Source organism: Microcaecilia unicolor, chromosome 9, assembly GCF_901765095.1.
Source record: "Microcaecilia unicolor chromosome 9, aMicUni1.1, whole genome shotgun sequence".
NCBI lineage: Eukaryota > Metazoa > Chordata > Amphibia > Gymnophiona > Siphonopidae > Microcaecilia > Microcaecilia unicolor.
Window position 1 is genome coordinate 3,451,249 of NC_044039.1, and position 19,278 is coordinate 3,470,526.

A 19,278-nucleotide genomic window follows, 5' to 3' on the forward strand; every position below is an offset into this window, starting at 1 on the left:
TAGACACTCATTCTGCACCTGGACTCATTCTCTCCCCTCTCCAGTCGGTTCAAAACTCTGCTGCCCGTCTCATCTTCTGCCAGTGTCGCTTTACTCATACTACTCCTCTCCTCAAGACCCTTCACTGGCTCCCTATCCGTTTTCGCATCCTGTTCAAACTTCTTCTACTAACTTATAAATGTACTCACTCTGCTGCTCCCCAGTATCTCTCCACACTCGTCCTTCCCTACACCCCTTCCCGTGCACTCCGCTCCATGGATAAATCCTTCTTATCTGTTCCCTTCTCCACTACTGCCAACTCCAGACTTCGCGCCTTCTGTCTCGCTGCACCCTACGCCTGGAATAAACTTCCTGAGCCCCTACATCTTGCCCCATCCTTGGCCACCTTTAAATCTAGACTGAAAGCCCACCTCTTTAACATTGCTTTTGACTCGTAACCACTTGTAACCACTCGCCTCCACCTACCCTCCTCTCTTCCTTCCCGTTCACATTAATTGATTTGATTTGCTTACTTTATTTATTTTTTGTCTATTAGATTGTAAGCTCTTTGAGCAGGGACTGTCTTTCTTCTATGTTTGTGCAGCGCTGCGTATGCCTTGTAGCGCTATAGAAATGCTAAATAGTAGTAGTAGTAGTAGTAGTAGGACTAGCTTGCTACACATACTGTAACTACCCTCCTGAATTCAGTCTCCTGTGACCCTGACTGATCTCCCCCTCCTCTCTGGTTCCTTCACAAACTGGCAGGGCCATGTTTTCATTCATTTGATTACTCATTGATCCCTGACTATGGGAGAGAAGAGGCAATTAACAGGGGCAAGTGATGAAATGGAGTTGTTGAAACAAAAAGTGAGACACACTGTAATCCGATCTAAAAGCAACAACAGCCAGCCCGGGGAGAGACCAGCCCTGGTGAACAAAACCAAATATTAATACAGGTGGTTTGGTCTGAAGCCATCGGACAGTGGCAAAACCCTTTAACAAAAGGAACAGAACCAGATCAGAGATAACTAGTCGCAGGAGAGGCCAGGGATCAGTCTGCAGTGTGTTTCTATGGTCCGGTCAGCCTCCTGCATCAGCTGGGAAAAGCTGGGGTATCTTCCTGGGAACAAGCTTCCCCCTGTACCATGCCCCCTCGACACACACACACAGCCACACCTGCAGATAAAACAGCAGTGTGTTCCAAAAATGTGAAAATGAAACAGCAGGTCCCATGTTTGTGAAACAAATCACCGTCCTGTACGAGGCATCAAGCTACCTGGTGGGAGGTTTATTTTTTGCTTTCCTTTGTAGCTGTTATTTAAGGCTCTGCAAATCAGTGCAATCCTGTGAATTTTGATTTGCTGATATTATGTCCTCCAAAGACATTATCAGGGCCGGTCAAACCCGGTAAGCGGGGTAAGCACCGCAGGGGGGCGCCTGCCTTCAAGGGCACCGCTGCGGTGCCATACCGCGCCGCCCTTGGTGCTTTAAATCTTTAATTTACCTCCGTTCCAGCAGCCGCATCATTTGAAAGCCCTGCCCCGTCTCTAGCCTTCCCTCCCTTCGTGAGTTTGTTCCGCAGTCCCGCCTTCTGACGTCATTTCCTCGAGGGCAGGACTGCAGAACGAACTCACGAAGGGAGGGAAGGCTAGAGACGGGGCAGGGCTTTCAAAAGACGCGGCTGCTGGAACGGAGGTAAATTAAAAGATTTAAAGCACCAAGGGCGGTGGGGGATGGGGGCGAAGGAGAATCGCTGGACAGGGGCAGGGTGGGAGAAGAGAGAAAGGAGATGCTGGGGGGGGGGGGGGCGTGTGGGCGCCAACTCATAGTCTGCAGGGGGGCGCCAGAGACCCTAGGACCTGCCCTGGACATTATAACATAGTAAATAACAGCAGTTTGCTCACGATGATGCCACCCTGTGCAGGTTACACTCCTCCGTGATTGAACATTAGGACTGACAATGCACAGGTTTCTGCTGAAATCACAGGCTCCTCAGTCAGTCTCTGTTTCTGAGATTGACTTTCACAGCCTGACAATGTATTTGTCTCATTTTTAGTTTGTCTTCCCCAGAGGCTTCATCACTCAGTGCCATTATACATTTTCCTCTCTTTACATTATCTGTTGGTTGTTGCTCTGATCATTCCCCGTCATTCCTCTGTCTCTTTCTCACCTGTTCTCCCTCTTTGGTTGCAGTTTTCCCAGCTAATCAAGATCTTCCAGGCACTGGGAGAAGAGAAATTTCCCCTGGTGAGGCAAGCCTTCTTCCCAACCCATAAGCAGATGGTGAGTGCCACCGGGTCATTTGTGGGTGGTAAATGAAAGAGATTAAGGAGCTGATTCACCGAGGGGCCCGTTTACTAGGCGCAGCTAATGCGTAGTTAACGGTTACCGCTCTGGCATGACAGCAGGTGCTACTTCGCTGTGTTAGGGAGAAGGAACTGGGCGGGTTATGGGTGTTCGGCAGGTGTTGTCTCTTGTGCAAAAGGAGACATCAAAAGCGTCTGTTCTGATTACACAAAAAAACGTAATGATCACTAAAGACCCTTCTTGTGCAGCAGCCGCAGGGGACACGGATACACCCTGAGCAGCTAGCTTAGGCTTTTGCACAGTTCAAGTGTGGTTAACAGAGGGGTCTTTTTATGCGGCGAAAGGGGGCCTGCGCTGGTGTGGGCGTATGTTTTTGACGTGCAGCGAGTAAAAGGCAGGTCTTTGTTTTTTGCAAGAAATGGCCGTATGGCAAGTGAAGCACTTGCCGCATGGCCATTTCGGGGGGGGGGGGGGAGCACTTATTCTGCCACCCACTGAGGTGGCGGTAAGACCTCCTGCGCTAATCTATTACGGCACCGCCCTGTTACCACTGGGTGCACACTGGCACTACAAAAATTGAAATATTTTTACCGCCCTGAAAACGGCGCGCACTGGGGAACTACCTCCAGCAGTGGCGTACCGAGGGCAGGGTGGTGGGGGTGGTCCGCCCCAGGTGCAGGCTGCTGGAGGGGTGCAGAGAGCAGCCGCGTGGCTGTCGGCTCCGCTGGTTCCATGCTCCCTCTGCCCCAGAACAGGTTACTTCCTGTTTCGGGGCAAAAGTAGCAGGGAACCAGCGGAACCGACAGCCATGCAGCTGCTCCCAGCAGGTAAGAATGCACCTGGGGGGGGGGGGTGTTTGGGTGATGCGCCAGGGCGGTGTTGATGCACCAGGAGGGTGTCGTGCTGCACCTGGGGGGGACAGACGCTGCTGCACCTGGGGCGGGGTGCGCAGCGGTGATCTGCCCCAGGTGGCAGCCGACAAAGGATCGCCACTGGCCGCCAGGCTGTTGCGGTAGCCCAGTGGTACTTCCCTTTTAGCAAGTGGTAAAGGGCCCCACAGTGAGCTGTTTTTACTCATAGACTGAGGATGGGAGAAAAACTTTAGCACAATGGGTTCCTGCTCATTTGCTTTTGAAAATGTTAAATACATTTATGTTATTACTGAACATTTCAGCGGTGCTTTTGAATCCAGTTTTAAGTGGATTCCATGGTGGACAACAACCATTCAGTTTATGTTTTGGAAATCAGTTTCAAGCTGGTTTTAATTTCTTGAACTGTGGAAGTATCAGACTGAAGATATCGGTGAGTTTTCAAGGGTTGGGGCTGTTGTTTGACTTTTAAGTGATTCTGCCACATCAGTGGCTGAGTGAATATTCTGACTGAACGTCTTACGTGAAATGTTTGTTAATACGGGTAAACGGCGTTGTGGCTGTGATCATGTGATGCTTGGACTCTAGCATTAGCACCATTGCTAACCAAGGTTGGATGTGGCCTGTTCTTACCTTTTCCAGCTGTGTACCGGGGTCAGTTTGGTTCAAACTGGTAGCATTGCATACCAAGAAGGAAAGTTCTAGTTCAGCATCTGTCCACAGCTGGAACAGCACTTCCTGCAAAAAGTGTGCATTGTGGAGTTGATACGCTTAACTCCTGCCCAGTTATACCCTGCTGAGCTGGCTGACCGCAGAACTTAACCAGGCAATGCCACTGAATATCTCCGTTGACCGGCCATTCCCTAAGCAGCTAGAGTAGGAGCGGTCCAGAGGTGGAACTTCGACAGAACCAACTTTCAGCTGGTTTGAGGTGATGTTCAGACAAAATTAGGGCTGCTGAAAGGCTGAGTTAACTGGTGCCCGGTTAACTTCTGGGTCAGTGCAAATACATGGTTATTCAATGCATTGAATATGTGGGATTAGGTCAGCCCACAGCTGGAAGGGGCTTCCCACTGTGGGCTGAACCCATCAAGATAAAATGAGCCAAATTCAAGCACCTACTAATGGTTCATGAGATATGTACTCAGAATTCTGAAAGTTGTGAGGAAATTGTGCAGAAGGTTCTAGAGCATTCCTCAGACGGGAGGTCCCAACACAGAGTCTGGCCTTTTTATGAGTGACAAAACGTAACGAGTGGACCACAGATGTACTGATGCCCCCAGGGGCCATCTCTGAGCCACCAGCACGTGCCATGGAAAATTCCATTCCTTGAGCCTTTGCGGTTTGTTCATGTATCTATGGAATCTAATTTTTTAGTGACTTGATCAGACAAGTATTTGCACAGGTTCAAATATTTTATGTAACGCCATATTTTTTGACTTAAACCGTGTGACACACAGAAATCAGTAGCATAAGTGCATCAATCCCTTGCATATACCATTAAAACTGAATAGACCAACAGACTGTTGATCATCCATCTTCGGTTTGGGAGCCATATTTCAACCTCCCTCTCCGTCTTCTGCCTCGCTAGCTACCTCCCTGTACTCGCATCTTGGGGGTAGCTGGAAAGCAATATTCAGATACATTTCTGTAAAGCATGCTCCTTCCATTTGGATTCCTAAACTTCACCCTAGGGGGAGTCTTTGTACATCTAAAGCAGCAGCTCACTATGAGCGATGAACTGAATTACCACCCCTGCAAGTCGTCAACTGGATTGTCTGACCTCTGCCCTTTGAGTTAAAGCCCTGCAGAAGACATAATCCTTACCAAAGTGGGAGCAGCCATCTGTCTCCCCCCACCCCCCTCAGGATGAGAACTTCAATAGAACAATTCAAGTGAGTTCTACCCCTCCAGCCTCTACAGTGCAGCAGTGACCCTTGCAGTGGCGTAGCTACAGGTGGGCCTGGGTGGGCCAGGCCCCGCCCACTTAGGGCTCAGGCCCACCCAACAGTAGCACATGTTTAGCGGTAGCTGGTGGAGATCCCAAGCTCTGTCAGCTGAAGACTTTCCCCTGATAGTAACAAAATTCTACTCTCCACAATACTGGCACCTGTGCATGCTCAGTTTTCAGTGCATGCCTGCTGTAGACTGCCAAGGTAGAAAGAAGCATTTACCTGCCAGCTGAGATATTTTTTTGGTGGTGGTGGTGGTGGTGGTGGTAGTGGTGGTGGGGAGAACATTTGGTGCCCACCCACTTCTTACCTAGGCCCACCCAAACTCTGTTGTCTGGCTACGCCCCTGGACCCTTGTGTTGGTATCCATTCCAAAATGGCAGCCATTAAGGAGTGGACGCAATAGATGCAGCTGTGGCATTAAACACATGGGTAGCACCGTGCGTGTACTATACACCCTGTTTGTCATTGCCTGGTGCCATCGTCATTCTGCCTCTCCCAGTAGGGTGCCTTGTGGCTGAGTTGCTAAGGGGTCTTTTTACTAAGCCGTGTAAGTGTCTATGTGCGCCCAACATGCGCCAAAAATGGAGTTACCATCCGGTTACCGCGTGGCTCTTGCGGTAATTTCATTTTTGGCGCGCGTCCGATACATGCGTCCAAAAAATAATTTCAGATGCACATATTGGGCACACGCCAAGTGGCATTTGACGCACGTAGGTCATTACCACCCGGTTATCGTGTCAGACTTTACCGCTACGTCAATGGCTGGCGGTAAGGTCTCAGACACAAAATGGCTGCGCTGCCATTTTCATTTTGCCGCAAATTCCATTTTTGGCAAAAATTTAATAAAAGGCATTTTTTTTTTACAGGTGTGCTGAAAAATGATTCTGCATGCGTCCAAAACACGCGTCTACACCACGGCAGGCTCTGAATTTTAATTGTGAACCACTTAGGGGTATGTTTACTAAGGTGCGTTAGCGTTTTTAATGCACCTGTAAATTTAACGCATGTTAAAAATGCTAACACGCCCATAGCACCGCTTAGTAAACATAGGCGTTAGTTTGCTCTTGAATGGTTTATCAAGATATGATTAAACGTGAAACTTGAACTGTAACCTCAGGGGTCAAACGTAGACAGTGTTTTTACCCATCGATGTAAAATGGGAGAAATGCTTTAGTAAAGTCAGTCCCAAAGCATCAATAATAATTTTATTCTCTACAATATAAAATGGAATTCTTTTATATGAAAATAAGAAATAATATTAATTTGTATTTCATTTAAATGAGCAGACACGCTACAGCTTACGGCACATACACATCACCATCATCATTCAAGCAATAAAATAAAAAGGATTTTCACAATTATTTGATTTAAATACTTAAGTGTGTTGGATAATAAAAAGAATTAAATTATACAGCAAGTGAATGAACTGCAGGAAGCTGCTATGTGTCTGTATACATTCCCCAACCGATACTGGAAATGAACATAAGCATTGCCATACTGGGACAGACTGATGATCTTATGCTGCTTATCCCAGAAATAAGCAGTGGATTTTCCCAAGTCCATCTTAGTGGTTTATGGACTTTTCTTTTAGGAACTCAGTCAAACCTTATTTTTTAAACCCTGCTAAGCTAACTGCTTTTACCACATTCTCTGGCAATGAATTTCAGAATTTATTTATACCTTCAGTTAGTTCATCCACAGTGAAGAGATCCTCCTTTTCAGTTTCGCTGTTTTAACCAAATAACTAGCATCTGTCTAGGACTGTGCTGTTCACTTATCCTGCAGAAATTCCTATGCACTGTGCAATCACATGTGCATTCACAACAGTGGTGCAGGAGCTGTGACACTCTCTCCCATCCTGGATCTACAGCCGAAGGAGCAAATGATGGTATGATTTCAGCTCCCAGCCAACATCTTTCTGAGGTTTCCAACCTTCTGTCTTCACTAAGAAAAGTCTACAAACCCCAGAGTCCAGGAGAGAATGGCAGTATCAATAACAGATCAAATCTCTCTGTATTAGGGTCTGAACACAATACACAGGAGCAGATGAATGATTGTCTGTCCTTCCTACCATATCTCTCAGCTGCTGCTATCAGTGCCATTGTTAAAGTGCCCTTCTTTCTTTCATAGCCCCTCCCCCCCAATAGATCTAGTCTACCCTTGGAATTGTTTTAAGATAAAGCTGAAGACTAGTGAGCCGAGAGCTGTGGTGTGCAAAAAAATCATAAAATCACTCTTTACCAAAGAAATAAAAGCACTAGCCGGGTATTTAACTCACAGGAGTGCAGGACTTCCCAAACCTGCTCTGAAGACCCCACAGCTCTCAACAATGAATATGCATGAGATAAATCTGCATCCTCTGGAGTCCCAAAATATGCAAATTTATCCCATGACAAGCCAAGTGGCTGCAGAGGCCCCAGGATTGATCACTAGAGGCCGGGGTTGTCAGGACTGTTTCATTATAATAGAACAGTTCTATTCACTCCCAGGCCTCAGGGGTCAGGTTTTTAGGAAATCCTTAATGATTATGCATGGATAGGTTTGCACACAATATGCAAATCTTTCAAATGAGATTCATTAGGGGCATCCTGGAAACCTGGCATGCTGTGGCCCTCGAGGGCTGGGAGTGAATACCACAGAGGTGGAATGAAACTAGAATCCATTTTTAAAAAAAATTACATCAGTCCTTGTTCGCATTTTGGACCTGTAAGTTCAATTGGAACTCGGGCAGGGGCCTGGCCTTGAGGCTTCGTTTGCAGCAGCCACCCTCCCACATTATGTAGCCCAGTGACTGGAGCGGGTCCTTGATCAAGCTCTACAGACCAGGCCCTACAGTCATAGGGCACAGATCCAGAAATGAAGATTATGACCCCAGGGGCTGCGAGCATTCCCTCCACTCTCATATCTGTCTAATTTTGGGAAAGTTCCCCTTTGGATTTTACATTTCTACCTCTAAATTGCTAAGATGTTCAGATGAGAACGCAATGAAACTGCAAAGGCAGATTTCCCACTGCAAATCCCTGTGTATCTGAGCAAAAGGACAATGCGCCCTTGTGCACTGTAAAAAGGGACAATCCCTCCATGTTCTGTACGGGCTGAGAACACCCCGTCCCTCCGTGGAATGAACTGAAGATACAATGATACAGACCAACAAAGACACAACACATTCTGATAAATGCCACATAAAGGAACTCAGTAACAGACTGTCACCCATTTTCTCAACCATCACTTACCGTATTTTTCGGACTATAAGACGCACCGGACCATAAGACGCACCTAGGTTTTAGAGGAGGGAAATAGGAAAAAAAAAATTCCTTTTTCCCTCCTCTAAAACCTAGGTGCTCCGGTGCGTCTTGTCCGAATCCCTCCCTCCGAGTTCGGGATCGCCCTCCTCCCGGCCCTGTCACCACTCACGCGATCTTCCCTGGTGGTCTAGTGACGTCGGGGCAGGAAAGAGCCCCCTCTTTCCTGCCCAGCGCGCTGCTCTCCGTCCTCCTATATGCATTGCTGCCTGACGGTCTCGGCAAGATTCAAAATGGCCGCCGAGAATTGAAGTCTCGGCGGCCATTTTGAATCTCGCCGAGACCGTCAGGCAGCATACAGGAGGACGGAGAGCAGCGGGCTGGGCAGCAAAGAGGGGGCTCTTTCCTGCCCCGATGTCACTAGACCACCAGGGAAGATCGCGTGAGTGGTGACAGGGCCAGGGGGGGAGAGCAATCCGGAACTCGGAGGGAGGGAGGGAGGGAGGGTGATCCCGAACTCAGAGGGAGGGAGGAAGGGAAATCTCTACCTTCGGACTATAAGACGCACCCCCCATTTTCCTCCCAAATTTGGGGGGGAAAAAGTGCGTCTTATAGTCCAAAAAATACGGTAAAAAGAATGTATATTAGCTTTAGTGAAAACAAAACGGGAAAACGCCTCCTGCCAACAGCAAAAGGACACCGAAAGTGTGGCACTGGCCCTTGGCAAAGGACATGCAACAAGGCTCGGATCAGTGCCCGGGTTTGAAGTGGGAACTTCACTGACAACATTTTGAGTAAAATTATTTTTCTGATGCATGGAAGTGCCCAGGCCCTGGACGCGCTTAGAACGGACCAGACTTGAAGGCACTGGTTTTGAAGTGGGTTTGTCCTACTGCTTGGCCTAATCCCAGTCAGTCGGTTCCCATTTTGGAAACCATGGACCCACACCAGCAACTCTCCTTCACCCTATAGTACAGAAGCTGAAAGCCCAGCTGCATCTAATTTAATGCTTGCAAAGAGCTAGATACTAAACAGCTCCTTAGAGTTAAACTCAAGTTTTTGGAGTTTCTTTTAATGAGTTCTGAGCCTTGCAACCCTCAGTCGCATTATGGTAGGACATGGTACATGCTCCGATCCTACAACATGACGTAGGAAAAACAAAACCACATCGGGCTGCGGCTCTAACCCTCTGTTCACCCCAGCTGCTGCACAGTAAATTAAACCTCTTTAGAACTTGAATTTCATGGGAGTCTGGCAAGCCCAGGACTTCATCCAGGCTCAAGTGATGTAAATGATGTGGAAAGGACACCCGCACATCCCATCATCTGTACAAAAGGACAGCGCTCCCCGTTCGGCCAACAGGAGGGTGAGATGGGAGCAGGGAGAACCAGGGACTTGCTTCCGCTTTAGAAGTTTCAGTATCAAAGCTACGTCTAGCAACAGCTGCACCTGACAGAAGCAGTGGATCTGAATGAAGCCAAGAGTTGCCCAAAGAGAAAATGAACTTTGCGTGGCAGCTGCAACTGAAACAGGAGATGAATGCGCTCAAAACGGTTTGTTCACACCAATCTCTCTGGCAGCTCCTGTAATGGAGCAAGTCCAAGTTAACTAGAGCAGTAGACCCTGTGTTCAAACAGAACAAACGCAAGAATGGTGGTGAGCTGTATATGTTTAGGACAGTTCCAATCTGTTTAATTTTTAGACCCACAAGTCCTTAAGCTCAGAAGTTGGAATGTCAACATTTTCACTTTCATGAACAAACCTAGTGTTTGATCACGTTCACAACCTACAAGCTACTTTTCAGCTCAGAGCACAACGGTTCTAGGCTTTCCTTCCTCCATCAGGTAGCTCCCGCTAACCCTCCTTCTACTGGCCTGAAACGCATCTGTCTACCCTGCATACTAATTAAGATGGAATGCATATATTGTGTGTACATTTGAAAGGTTGTCCAGACACAGCATTGAGGGCCTTAGCTCTAGTCCCAAGGCCACTTGTGATCTTATTAACCAGAAGTTAATGTCGCTGCCCAGGAGTCTGTACAGAGACCGAACTCTTGCAAAACTGCTGAAAGTTAACCTTCTAGCTTAAATCCCATGGTGCTGTGCTGGGACCGTTGTACCCCTTTTCCTAGGAAGAAAACTGGACTTCAGTTTCAAGGATTCCTACCAGTCTTAACTAGGTCTACCTGCCATTGGAACCGATGGGACTAAATTTAGTGGCACCTTGTTCCCAGTACTGAAGCCTAAATGCGAGGCTCTAGGTTGGCCAACCTCAAACAAGTCCCAGCTAGGGCCTCTTGCATGCAAGCCAGCTATGAGCACACTGCGGCTGAAATGCAGACATTTTCGAGGTAGCCAGCCTCGTTCTAGCTCTCCTGGGCCCTCGTTCTAGCTCTCCTGGGCAGTTACAGAAGATACCAACAGAGTGAACTTGCAGTCTCCCATGCTGCACCTTCCCTAGCAGTAACTGAACTGGATTCCTCACCCAACTGTCTCTCATACTCTGAATTTCTCCTCACAGTGCTCACTCGGACTTCTGAGAAAGTTTCATTGCCCACCTTGACCTGATCTTCCTGAAGGAAGAACAAACTTAGGTTCCGATTTTTCAGCACAGATGGCCAGAGCTCTTACTGGGCAACTGAAAACCGAGAGCTGTCTCTTCTTAAACGTTGGCAGGCGATCTCATCGACACCTGGCCCCCTAGCAGCCCTGTGACTTTCTGAGTAAACCGCTTCTAATCCCCTTGCCCAGCCCTAGACCTCCACTGCTTCTGAGACAAAAGACAGAAATTATGCACTGGACAAGAGATAACCTCAAAAAAGCTGGCAAAGAGCAAGGAAGACAGATTGTGGAAGCTGCAGTCCTGCAGTAGGAAACGTAACACCCCGGTGTGAGCGTTTCACAATTTTACAAAAATTACATGGTGATTAGGCTGTGATTGAGCTGGATCTGGGGTAAAGCACAGCCCCTTCCACCTACGCCAACACCGCGCTATCGTCTGACAGAAATGGGTGAAACCAGAAAAAGTGATTACAAAAAAATAACACATTTCAATATGATGGCAGACTTTTGTTTTAAATGTTCCAAGTGCTAAGAAATCAAGCACTAAAGCTTCACTGCTGTTGTAATACCGCTCCACATTCACTGTCCACGTTGTGGCTTCTGGGCCATTCAGGGGTCCATAGCATTGATCATGGTTTTGTCAGGGGGCACCCAGCCCCGGTGCCAGCTGCAGTGCCCTTCCTTCTGCTTGATGCACGCGTAGTTCTTCGACTGGTACCCAGGGTAGCCGAAAGTGGACAGCGCGTCAACCCAAATACATTCGTTCTTGGCGGACTCAAAACAGGGGCGGTAATAGCAGGGTTTAATCTGTAAGAGGGAAAAGGCAGAAAGCAACCCTTGAACATCTGAGCAAGTTCTCAAAAGAAAGAATGTATACAGCTCTCAACACATCAAGGTCAACATTCAGCCACACGGTGAATGTGTAACGAAGCATCTTAGGAGATTTTCAAATGACAGAACTCAGGCCCTGGAGAACATTAGTGCCGAACCAGCACCCGCATCAGTTAGCGCAAAATGTTCAGATGCTCTGGCGCAGGAAATCATAAGCGCGCCAGAGATTAGCACAAATAGCATGCTAATGTAGTCAAACGCATGTTAATTAGGTGATTTCCTATTCCCTCCCGATGCTCAGAGAACAGCGCACAAAACAAAGCCACCGTACTGCTGAAAATGTAACGCCAGCTCAGAGCAGGCGTTAGGGGGTTTGAAGAGAGGATTTTCTCATGATTCTTTCTTTATAATCTGCCAGTTTTTATATAATTTTGGAAGCAGAAGGAAGCCGTTGCAAGCCCCTAAGCGCTGGTAGTGAGAAACAAATGTGTGCGAGTCCCAGCAAACTCAAAATTGAAAGAACACCTTGGCGCCTGTTTCCTGTATTTGAATATAAGCCTTCCAATTTAGAACATGATTGAAAAGCTTATATTTAAAAGCTCAGAAAACAGAGATGCCAAGGGGTACTTCACGTTCGGGTTTTGCCTGGCGCATGCGCACAGGAGCTGCACTTACCACGAGACTCTTCTGCGCATGCTCCGAGCACATCCCCCCCCCCTCCTTGCTTTTGCTTTAACAGTGCGCATATCATTTGCATACCATTTCCTCTGAGCATTGGCGAGCTAATTTTCTGGGCTGCTGGCTACCCCAGCAGTTCTGAGCATCAGGTTGTCAGTGAGAACATCCTAGTTAAAGACAGCAGGATATGGAGATCATGTCCCACAGCAGGGGTACAGCCAAAAACAGGTTGGTTCCTGTTTGGTTCAAATGAATTTCTCCAATTTGGGGTTCTCTCCATTTTCATTTTTTAGGTGTGTAGGGTACATATATGTGCACAATGGATTTGTGTGCATTCGTTCGTAAGTATACGTGTGTCAAGAGATTTGCACCAGTGGCGTAGCTAAGTGGGGCCAAGGGGGTCCGGGCCCCCGTAGATTTGGCCCTGGACCCCCCCCTGCCGACGACCCTCTCGACCCCCCCCCTCCCGCCACCAACCCGCCATCGCCTACCTTTGCTGGCGGGGAACACCAGCCCCCACCAGCTGAGGTCCTCTTCTTCCGGCGCAAGGCTTCGTTCTGTTTCTGAGTCTGATGTCCTTGCGCCGGAAGAAGAGTACCTCGGCTGGCAGGGGTTGGGGTCCCCCACCAGCAAAGGTAGGCGACGGCAGGTTGGCGGCGGGAGGGGGGTCAAGAGAGTCGTCGGTAGGGGGGGGGGGTCAAAGTTGTTGTTGGTGGTGGTGGAGGCGGTGGGGGGGGGGTCGGCGGTGGTGGGGGGGCTAAAATGTGCCCCCTCACCTCGGGCTCTGGACCCCCCCTCCCGCCGAAGTCTGGCTACACCCCTGATTTGCACTCATTCTAAATTTAGTCAAATGTGTGCTCACAACTGCACCCCTCTTTCCCACGCTTTTGCAAACTCTGTCTAGAAAAGCAAAGGGGGTGAGACGCCTTTCGTAGAACTTTTCATTAGCACCGAAAACTGCACCACAGCACAGCGCTGTTCTACCAGGCGGGGAGTTTGGGGTTTATAATACACGGCAGGAGCTGTGCCCAGAATGCCGAGAGCCAAAGCATTCCTAGAGAGAAAGAACAAAGAGCCTTGACTGCCCTTCACACATGGCCTTTGTGGGGGAGGGGGCTGGGGCTGTACTGGCTCCACTGAGATTCTGGGCCAGTTCCAAACCAGAAATGTCTGGCAAAGGGCTGAGGCACGCTTGCTGCTATTTAGAGACTTGGTCAGTGCCTACTGCAGTGTCACATGGGTATTTACTTTCCCATGGGTAACCCCATTCTCTTCAGCAGCCTTCAGTGCGAATAGAGACATTTCCTCTTGCAAGGGGGCCTGCTTGTGTTTAGCTGGGAAGAATCTGGCAACTTTCTTCAGCTTGTATTCAGCACTCCTGCTAGCTTCCATTGATACAGAGAGAAGGGAATAAGGCTGAGCCACAGCCAACTGCTCCCCCCCTCCCCCCCACCATCACCTTCCCAATTCAAACACCAACACTTGGGAGAGGAGACATACAACAGAAGAGAGTGTAAGCAGAATTATACCTTTCCTTGAGGGGTTAAATGGCCTAGAGGATTATTTCTGGCATCTGGGTTCAAATCCCAGCTCAGATGTCAAATCTAGTCCAGCTGCTTCAGAAGCATGGGCAGCCTGCACCCTTGTAAAGTGGCAGGTGTGGTGTGTTGAAAAGGAGAGTATGGTGGCTTTCTGAAGACCCCTCCCCCCCCAAAGATGATTCTACTAACTATGCAATCAAACTATAAAGGTGACTGACCCAAACATTCAGCATTTACTTTATAAAAGTCCAGACAAATCCTTACCTTGCAGCTGCAACCAAGATGATAACGATAGTTCAACCCTTTGCGTTGAGGTAAGGTCAAGTGATCCCACTTCTCGATCAAGTTGCACAGGCCGGTGTAGACCTTCCCTTCAAACACTCGGCCTGAAATGAGCATAACACAAAAAGGTTCATCATCTCACTGACCTGAAACCAGGTTAAGGTAGAGGTGGAGCATAGACAAAAGTGTATCTGGATGTAGTTCACACCTTCTTATTGGTAGCTGAAGAAAAGGTACCTACTGTAAGTACTTCCTTATCCCCAGAGGTTACAGGCTGCCTCAATTAGTAGCATGCATGAATTAATGCAACTTAATGCAAGCAGCATTATTCTCAACAGGGCCTGCTGACTAGCTATAAGTTTAATACAAATTAACACACATTGGTAAATGAGGCCCCAACATAATGGGGAACGAAATGACTTGCCGAAGGTCTCAAGGCGCTTCGGGGGGATTTAAATCCTGATTTTCCTCTTCCCATCCAGCACCTACAAACTCCCTTACTTCCATCCTCACCTCCCCCCCCCCCCCCCCCCCCCACCAAACAATTATAGGACAAGAAGCAGAAACAACAAAGCTGTCTGAAAACAGTCATTAATGTTTTCTCTCCCTGTCATCAGTCCCTAAAATATACAGTAGTGAACACTTCCCTCTCGCTTCTATACACAAGAAAACATTTCAGTTGTGGTGTGAAAATCACCAGGCTACCAATCCTGGAAGGACGGTGCTGTAAAGCTAGGTTGTAGCCAAAGCAGAGAAGGAAGTCAGAGGTGCGGTGATGGTCAGGGTTCCAAGCCCATCTGTTCCTCTAATTAATGGTGCTGCTGTGCAGATCTCATGTACTGGGGGGGGGGGGGGGATTTACCCCAACTGCTGGGCTCTTCTGTGGGTCTTAGTTTTCACTGGGTGACATGTTAATTTCAGTGTGTTCCTTTGAAGGTGGTCTAGTGCGAGTTCCCAGGCTCTCTCTCTCTCTATCCGCTACATTCATTCGCTTTCACAGATGAGATAGTGTTGTAAAGCCATCATGTGCAGATTCATGTCTGAATCCTGGAAAAAAAAAACCCTCATGGCTGCAATGTCACATGCCACCCGTGTAGTTTTTCAGGAAATGCTGAACTCCAGACCCCGCTTCAAAGCGGCAAAGTTTCACTTGCATGAGCTGAATAAGTGCAGTGCGCTGAACCATGCAGTTCATGGCTTTCTGCAAACATCTTGTAGTTTCATTTGTGTTCTGTGTCCAAAGCGGTGAATTACAACCCTAACCCATGGGCTGTATGCCTGGAGCTTAACTAGCTGAATACAAGCAAGATTTGCCTTCCCTGAGCAGCAAAGGTTTCCGCCTCTGACATTCGTGGGGTTGGGGGGGGGGGGGGCAGCACTTCAGCAAAGTGCTATTAACGTAGAATGTAACACAAGACCACTTTCAAAAATGGAATTACCCAACATGAGGGGCAGGGGGTTAACCTGGTTCACAAAATCTCCATTCAAAATGAGACAGCTCCGTCTAATCAGATCATTCTTTGACCAACAAGCCTTTGCGTTGATCTTGCCAGGTATTTGTGACATGGATTGGCCACTGTTGGAAACAGGATGCTGGGCTTTGTGGACCTTTGGTTTGTCCCAGTAAGGCAATACTTATGTAGTTGGGATTCTGCATGGAATGTTGCTACTCATTGGGGTTCTACGTGGAACCTTGTTACTCTTTAGGATTCCAGAATCTTGCTGCTCTTTGGGGTTCTACATGGAATGTTGCTACACTTTGAAATTCTGCATGGAATCTTGTTATTCTTTAGAATTCTAGAATCTTGCTACTCTTTGGGGTTCTGCCAGGTACTTGGATTGGCCACTGTTGGAAACAGGATGCTGGGCTTGACGGAGCTTTGGTCTTTCCCAGTATGGCAATACTTATGTACTAAATGTTAATCCTACCACACCTGGACTACTGTAATGTCTTATTTCTTGGTATTAAGTGTCAATATCAGAAAAAAAATTGCAGATCATACAGAACACCGCTGCCAGACTAATATTCAAATGGAACAGATATACTGGTGCTTCACCTTATCTTATCAAACTGCACTGGCTTCCCAAATCAGAAAGAATTAGGTTTTCAAATCTTACAGGGTTTCACCTCTAAATTGCTAACTTGGGCTGCTTCACTATGTTTGGTCCAGTCTAACAGACTGAAAGAACAACTGAAGCTAGCAACACCGGTTCATAAGGCAATTCAATATCAGAAGATCTTTGGCTATTTCCTGTACTGGGAGTTACATTATGGAACTCTTTACCTATTGCCGTCAGAACTGAAAAGAGCTAGCTTAGCTTCCAGAAGAGGCTAAAAACCTTTCTCTTCCCAAAGACTGTTTCTTGCCAATCCATTACGACTTCTGTCTTCTCATATCATCTGTTAACCTTTCCTATAATGTTCTTTTGTCTGTTGCACTCTAACAGTTTCTGCTTTTGTCACACCTAGAATGTAAACCGCACTGAACCCTGGAAAGGGGGTATTAGCAGTATACAAGAACTTAGTTGAATTTGAATATATTGCTTAAGAAGCCTGCCCTGCTACTTAAAACTCTTCCCAACCCAACTCCCTCTTCAGAAAATCATAACCTGAGCATCAGCTTTTTACCTTTTCAAAATTATTTCCAAAAAGTTATTTTATTTCATTGTACCTTTCAATTTAAAATAATGAGGGCAAAAGGAATAGCCTGAGATGGCAGGATGTGGTGGGTGGGAAGCAGATGGAGTATCTGAGATAGAGCCTGACTGAAACCAATAGGTTCGGTTTTGGCTGAAATTGGCTGCTCGTTTTCAGCTGAAACCAAATTTGAATATAGCCTGGCCCCTGTCCTATTCCCCCCAGACACCCCCTCCTGGGCCTACCTGGGTGCAGGGTCGATCCACTCGCTGCCGCGCAGGGCTGGCTTCTGCTTCAAAATGGCTGCACTCACTACCTCACCAATGAAAAGGTAGGGCCAGGAGAGGGGTGTCTGGGGGGGCCCACCATCAGGGGGTGGGTGTCCAGGAGAGGTCTCACCGCCAGCGGGAGGTATGGGGCTGCTGCCAGTGGTTATGTCCTGGAGGGGGGCCTGTACAGCGCTTTCAGCCGAAACCGAAACAACGTTGAACACAGATTTCAAGTCAGTTTTGGCAGTGAAGCCCAAACCAAACTGAAATCTGAGAGAGCAGAGCAAGGTGAGCAGACTGGAGTGAGCCAGACATACCAAAAAAAAGAAAAAAAATGCTTTTATGGGGTCTTTAATGCAAAGAAGATCCCTCAGCGCTAGGAGAAAGCCAGTCCTTTTCGACTGGAAAAGGACAGAGCTGTAGAAATATGCTTCTGGGCTGGTCCCACATGTAGAGACTTTTCAAGTGTTGCGAATAGGTTCAGTCAGTTCAGAAAACTCTGGTGGCTTTATATGATGGTATATTCCCCACATGTGCTCCATGTCAGAGTCAGGCTCTTCTCTCTGCCCATCGCACGGTATCTGTGGAAAGGAGTCACTTACCCGTGATCAGGTAATGGTACTTGTTCACCTCCAGCTTCACTCCACAGAGGCTTTCCGAGGCCTCTGTGTAGATGTACTGCACGTGTGGCATTTTGCTGAAACCCCGATACATCTAAGAAAGAAAAAGTTAGGTTAGAAGAAGGGATCTGGTGTGATTTTATAGAAGTCCTAAATTGTAAAAATGCCTTTTATAAAGCACATGGTTGCCTTGTTTCTATCATTCAGCTTGGAGAAAAGAGGAGGAAAGGGGAGATATGATAGAGGCCTATGAAATAATGAGTGGAGTGGAACAGATTGACGTGAATCACTTGTTTACTCTTTCCAGAAATACTAGGACTAAGGGGCACACAATAAAGCTACCAAGTGGTAAATTTAAAACAAATTGGAGAAAATATTTCTTCACTCAATGTGTAATTAAACTGTGGAATCCGTTGCCAGGGAATGTAGTAAAAGCAGTTAGCTTAGCGGGGTTTAAAAAAGTTTTAGCTATCTTCCTAAAAGAAAAGTCCATAAGCCATTATTAAGATGGACTTGGGGGAAATCCACTGCTTATTTATTTATTAGGATTTATTTATTTCTAGGATAAGCAGCATAAAATGTATTATATTGTTTTGGGATCTTGCCAGTGGTGGGAGGCAGGGATAGTGCTGGGCAGACTTATATGGTCTGTGCCAGAGCCGGTGGTGGGAGGCGGGGCTGGTGGTTGGGAGGCGGGGATAGTGCTGGGCAGACTTATACGGTCTGTGCCCTGAAAATGACAGATACAAATCAAGGTAGGGTATACACAAAAAGTAGCACATATGAGTTTATCTTGTTGGGCAGACTGGATGGACCGTGCAGGTCTTTTTCTGCCGTCATCTACTATGTTACTATATTCATAGTGAGACTGGTACATAGCTGGAGGGGCAAAGTTCTGCCCAGGTCCAGGAAGTGGATGGTGAGGGTTTTATAAGACTGCAGTACTTGATGCCACTAGTCCTTGCTGGTCAGGTCTAGCTACTACATCACTAATATCTGGCCCGAGGGTGGGTTAAAATCAGAAGCCTGGGGCGCATGCGGAGGAGAGTCTAACAGAGAAAGACCAAACTTCCTGTAGCCTCTTCAGCCACCTGCGAAGTCCAGGCCTGGGAAGTAATAGCTTGAAGCAGACAGGAATGTAGCGACTGACACAACAGGACAGCTACGGCTGCTTTGTGGCACCAGCACCAGACATGGAGGTAGTTAAGCTTTATTTTACAAACAAATAGGAAATAGAAAATCAAGGTAAGACACCTACTACCGGTGGCCAGTGGCAGGGACTTGAAGCACAGAGTTATGAAGAGCAACCTGGGAACTAAATACTAGAAATTGTGCATTTCTATATTCTATCTGTAAAATGTCAGCTTTGCTCATAATGTATATTGTTTTGAGTAAAACATCGCCCAGCTTTTCCAGTCAAAACAGTAATTGTCGTAATCTGAGAAATTCATGCAGCTTTACCACAGTTCACAGCCAGATGGAGTTCAAGAGAACATTTTTTTTTAA

At 47.4% G+C, this 19,278-nt stretch overlaps 2 protein-coding genes across 3 annotated transcripts in view; one reads left to right on the forward strand and one right to left on the reverse strand.

Moving 5' to 3' along the window:
• Positions 1 to 19,278, forward strand: part of SYN3 (synapsin III) — a 198,976-nt gene that overhangs the window by 36,085 nt on the left and 143,613 nt on the right. For both annotated transcript variants that reach the window (XM_030215174.1, XM_030215175.1), the window contains exon 5: positions 2,173 to 2,262. In XM_030215174.1, the coding sequence (XP_030071034.1) occupies positions 2,173 to 2,262 (90 nt within the window). The remainder of the gene's footprint in view (positions 1 to 2,172; positions 2,263 to 19,278) is intronic.
• TIMP3 (TIMP metallopeptidase inhibitor 3) overlaps positions 11,443 to 19,278 on the reverse strand; it is a 44,567-nt gene continuing 36,731 nt past the window's right edge. The window contains exons 3-5 of the mRNA XM_030215176.1: positions 17,755 to 17,866; positions 14,228 to 14,349; positions 11,443 to 11,720 (exon numbers count right to left, since the gene is read on the reverse strand). Of these exons, the coding sequence (XP_030071036.1) occupies positions 11,523 to 11,720; positions 14,228 to 14,349; positions 17,755 to 17,866 (432 nt within the window). The 3' untranslated portion in view covers positions 11,443 to 11,522. The remainder of the gene's footprint in view (positions 11,721 to 14,227; positions 14,350 to 17,754; positions 17,867 to 19,278) is intronic.